Source organism: Engraulis encrasicolus, chromosome 3, assembly GCF_034702125.1.
Source record: "Engraulis encrasicolus isolate BLACKSEA-1 chromosome 3, IST_EnEncr_1.0, whole genome shotgun sequence".
Lineage (NCBI taxonomy): Eukaryota > Metazoa > Chordata > Actinopteri > Clupeiformes > Engraulidae > Engraulis > Engraulis encrasicolus.
The window spans coordinates 39,599,387-39,605,005 of record NC_085859.1 but is presented as its reverse complement, the minus strand read 5'-3'; the positions used below and the strand labels follow the sequence as shown (position 1 = coordinate 39,605,005).

General features: G+C 44.2%; 1 protein-coding gene across 1 annotated transcript; it reads right to left on the bottom strand.

Annotated features, from left to right (window-relative positions):
- Positions 1–1,120: 1,120 nt before the first annotated feature.
- LOC134444673 (dual specificity protein phosphatase 2-like) lies at positions 1,121–2,241 on the bottom strand. The gene is made up of 2 exons (XM_063193908.1): positions 1,560–2,241; positions 1,121–1,209 (listed from the first exon to the last, which is right to left on the bottom strand). Exons 1-2 carry the CDS (start codon positions 1,951–1,953, stop codon positions 1,121–1,123), a joined length of 483 nt encoding a protein of 160 aa, XP_063049978.1. The 5' UTR covers positions 1,954–2,241.
- Positions 2,242–5,619: the final 3,378 nt, after the last annotated feature.

Here is a 5,619-nt window from a genome sequence, read left to right as displayed (position 1 = left end):
CCTTGCTGCCGGTTTAAATGCACCACAGAACCAAATGCCATCAATACCGGGGAAGGACGTGACTATTTTCGAAACGAGTAGCCATGGTTAAAACTTAACAGGGGAGCTCATCAACAGACTCGCTCCTGTTCTGCAATGCTAGGCAGGACCGGGTGCAAGACAAGTGTATTTTTTTTTTTTTTTTTTTTTAGCTTTTTCGGGGACACAGCAGACAATACTGAGCATAAATGAAGCTGTCAACAACATCCCAAGCTCAATAAGCTCAGATATTTCATTAAATAACTTCCAGTTTCCCTATTTCACAAAGACTTGATTCATAATCCCTCACGCTTTGTTTTAAACTATGTAGGAAGCCCAACGCAGCTTCTCAGAGAATGTCGTCAACTAGTCGGCTAGTCGTGGGGGTTAGCAGCAGCATACTTTACGAAGCTACACATTTGCTTGCTGTCTCAACATTGCAAGCCCTCAAATTTCATTAAATAACAGACAGTTACCCATTATGCAAAGACTTCGGTCATAAAACCTTAGACTTTGCAATAGCAAATATACAAACTGTACCTACCCCAAACGTGAATCCTTCACCAGCCAACACATCCTTCGTCAAATCCGACATGGTTATCCGTTTAATCCACCGATTTTGTGAGGGAAATTTGCGGCAATGGAGTTAATAAAATCCCACAGGTTAGAGATGAGCGGAGTAATATGTTTGCTGTGTCTTTTTCAAAGCAGGCAGGGCCGTCATTGGTCAGGGCAGATCATACATCTGCCCTGATAGCGTCCATAAAGTCGAGCTTATGTTATGATATTAAGCTAAGTATGCTACAGTGCTAATTTTGTAGAATGGGATCGGGGCGAGGGGGCCGGGCTTAGCTGAGGCGCTGAGAAATCTGCCCAGGCCAGTGGCCATAGACCCTAACGTTAAACAGCCACACTAGGTGTAAACTAGACTTCTCAACAAAAATAAAAGCCGATTCCACTCGCAAAGATCGTCACAAACTAACATTGATGTAATNCGATTCCCAGTGTGATTGAGGTTGCAATACATATTTTATCTACAATTTCTGAATGGATCTACTTTTCTCAGAGGAAGAGTCTTTGGGGGGGCACTGCCCATCTGCCCTTAATGAACCGGCCGCGCCTGGTTAAGGGGAACAACCGGCGACTGAAAGCATAGCTCTGGGTACATGGCAAAGAACCCATCGAATCCCTCTGAAAAAAAGAAAACATATCGAAACAATTAATTTAAGTCAGACACACAGCAAAAAAATATCTTAATAACTGCTGTACTTGAAACGAATGGCCCATACAGAATTACATAGGCTTAGGATGCGGTATCAGGCCAGATAAAGACATTGTGTGAATGGGATTGTGTTCAAATGTGGTGAATGAACCGCTGAAAGTAGTGGTTATTTTTTTAATATATAAAATACAATATAGCCTATCGTATTCATATTTTGCTGGCCATATTGTTTTGTTTTTGTATTGTGTTTCTCAACTTTACGCACAATTTTTGGTTTGCGCGATGGCTATACATTTGTTGTTAGTGACAGTCCACATACCTTGCAAAAAGCAGATTTCTGTAGTGCATGGTTGAACCTCCGACTGGAGCGCGCTGAGCAGCAAACTCGCCAGGCTCTCACTCTTCAGCTCGGACACCGTCCTACTTCCCTCATCCAGCACCACGATTAGCGAGAACTCTCCGTTACGCAGGCGGCCCAGTAGCGACTTGTCAGGCACCAGCCATTCCAGGCTCACCGCGGAGCTTTTGGATCTCCGCCTGAGCATGGAGTTCCAGTTGACGTTGCGAGACTCGAGAATGTGAGTCCTTGAGAAGGCGAGGAAAGGTCGGCAGTCCAGCATCACACAACCGCCAGAGGCAAACAGCTCAGCAGGCGTCCCAAGGATGTGCACCAGCTCACTCGCAGATATTTCCAACACATCGCAATTGCCCATAGTGAAAAGTAGTTTGTTTTAGAGTTTAGTGAAAATTACGTGTAATAGGCTACTGGAGTTTGAGGAGGTGCTTAAATAAGTTGTATTTAAAAAAATAAAATACTTGAATAAAGCTTGAATATAGCTTGAATAAAAGAGTGAAACTGTACCACACGTTTCAGGAAATCAAGTTCAGCGATATACTACTCAATAGTCGTTTGAAGTGCTTATACTATTTTTGAAATTCCATAATCAAGTTGCACAGTTTAGAGTACTCAAGCAGACGTCAGTTTTCTATTGTCCTGTAATGTCAACTGCTGTGATTCTACTAGAGAGGCGGGGTTCGAGCTATTTGTACTGAGAGAGCTGTGATACTGCCCCGCCTCATTTTTCCACATAAGGAACCTGCGTCATAGGCGGAACACCATGTATGGACAAAACACTTGCGCCGGCACACCTAATTTGGGGTTTGACGTGCACGTCCTTATTTTCCTATTGGCACGTGGAAGTGGGGGTTACCCCCGTTGTTTTTGGCAGGATGACGTTACAGGCACCCACAGGCAGAACCACAGGCAGCACAGATACACTCACATACACACATTCATACACAAAAAGCCTTCCCCCAAGTTATGACTGTCAGACAATATGAATGTAATTGTTAGCTTAGTTATAGATTTAAATTTTAATCTCCAGGTCACTCATAAACCTGTCATACGAGACCAGAAATATGGAACCACATGAGCTGGATGACAGGCGACTCCATCAATGGCAAGGACATATAAGATTACTCCTGTGTGGGCAGTAGCAGCAGAGAGGTGAGTGGTGATGACTGACCAAGTAACCACACAACAGTCAGGCAGGCAGGCAACCCCCACAAGCTGCAGAGTGACATGTGGTCAGTCAAATGAATGAGGTGAGTAGGAAAACTGTCACGTGCACACACACATACGCACGCACGCACGCACGCACACACACACACACACACACACACACACACACACACACACACTCACACACAGAGAGAGAGAGAGAGAGAGAGAGAGAGAGAGAGAGAGAGAGAGAGAGAGAGAGAGAGAGAGAGAGAGAGAGAGAGAGCAGTGAATGACCAACCCCTGACCACCTCATCACCATTCATTCACTTGTGCATGGCTGCAGGGTCTATGTTTTTTTCCACGGTCTTTGCCAGGGAGCATGCGCAGTAGAGTGCCAACTATTGATCCCTCAGCTGCAAGCCGGTGCATTCATTATTTCTCGGGGTGAGGTGCCTTCATCTACTTCACCCTCTCATTGGTCACGCATCAATAAGTCTCTCTCCTGTCATCCACAGCCAGGGCAGAACTGAAACAAAAACAGAAACAGGCCTGGGCATTTTTGTGTGGCCCCATCTACGTAAATTATGGGTAATTCTCAAAGAAAAAAAAGAAAAAACCAAAAAAAAAACACAGCATCGACCCTTGAGAACTGTTGAGTCGGCCCACCGGGAAATGCCTTGTATGCCAGATTTCCAGCCCAGGCCTGTCCTGTCCACAGCCGTATCTAATGAATTTGACTGCCTCTGCCACTGATGATGGAGCTGAGTCCATTGAGTGGGCTTGCTGCAGGAAGCAGTTAGCTCTCCTCTCCTGTCCTGTCCTTTCCTGTCCTGGCCCATGCACACATTGTCACTATCCAGCAGTATCCTTGCATCTCTGCTTTTCTTCTTTGTTTTACTCATTAATTAATAAATCACTATTTTCTAAATAGATAAGCATTCCAATATTAAAGATGGTTATTAAATAATTGAAATACATACTGTATATAGCCTACTCATGGAGAATGCCCAGTAGTACTGATTTATGTTTTATAATGAATAAAGAATGGATATAAAATAATAATTAAAACATAGTGGAGATACAAGGTATACTGAATGCCGCTGGACAGTCCTGATATGCACGTACGGGGAGTGATGGGACAATGGCCTGTTTGTCCTGCCACACCACACCACTCCACTCCACTCCACACCACACCACACCACACCACACCACACCACACCACACCACATCACTCCAAACACCACACCACACCACACTACTCCACACCACACCACACCACACCACACCACACCACACCACACCACACCACACCACACCACACTACTCCACACCACACCACACCACACCACACCACACCACACCACACCACACCACACCACACCACACCACACCACTCCACTCCACACCACACCACACCACACCACTCCACACTACTCCACACCACACCACACTACTCTACACCACACCACACTACACCACACCACACCACACAACTCCACACCACTCCAAACACCACACCACACCACACACCACACCACACCACTCCAAACACCACACCACACCACACCACACCACACCACTCCAAACATCACACGACCACACCACACCACAACACACCACACCACTCCAAACACCACACCACACCACTCCAAACACCACACCACACCACTCCACACCACTCCAAACACCACACCACTACACCACTCCACACCACACCACTCCACACCACACCACACCACACCACTGCAACCACGGCCATGTAGGCCAGGGCTCTTCTGGAGCTTTCCCTAACTGCGGCATAACATTTTTGCAATGTTGAATTGTGGGGTTTTTGTTAAGATTAAGATTTTTTTTTTTAAAGAGCTACTTTATGGCTATGAAAAGCACTTTATAAATAACATGGATTATCTGAAATATTGTTATTATTAGTGGAGAAACAAATTTGACAGAGAGAGAGACAGAGAGAGAGACAGAGAGGGAGTGATGGAAAGAGAGATTGAGGCCAGAGTTGAAATCCAGTGTGGAATGTTTGGGATTATGTTATGCATTAGCCAGCACTCTGAGCACTGGTAATCTTTCAACATAGATCACTAATCCTGGGTCGCATTCACAAACCACTGCTTCTTCCCTTTAGTCTATACCCTCTCTCTAGTCCTTTACTCTCTTTCTTTCTTTCTTTCTTTCTTTCTTTCTTTCTGTATTTTGTTCGTTCTTTCTTTCTTTCTTTCTTTCTTTCTTCCTTTCTTCCTTTCCTTCCCTTTCATTGTCTTTGCTCAATCCTCTCTAACATTATCATTTACAGTTTTTCTTGATCGCTTTAACACAATTTTTAAAACTGACTCACACAAAGTCGTCATGATCACTATTTCAGCAAAGCAAAAAACATTTGTGTTAACACATTCTTGTTGACTTGACATATTTCCCATTCATATAACACAGTTTTTGCTAAACAGTTAACGCATGTGCCATTTAAGTAGTGCACATTTCATTGTTTAAGCTCTGATAACCATACAGAAAAATCTACTCCTGACTTTTAGAAACTACCGTCAGTTGTGTGAACACACCAGAGCACCTATTTGACACTCCTTCTCAAAAATCTTAATTTAGCAATCAGTCTTTATACACAGTGTCTTCTTGTTTGTTCTTGGCATGGAGTTATTTTGCAAATTTACTGTAAGTGCATTCTCGTACTGCAACATCATATTTTACTTTACACATATTTTCTGTAATACCGTTATCAGCCATTATTATATGGTGTGACGTCATCGGTCGAATGCTCCATTCATTTCAACGGGGCTCCCCAACGTTCGCACGTCTGTTATTTTTCGATAACGGACGGGTTGGTCTATAACAGACCGCTGTCAATGGCAACAAG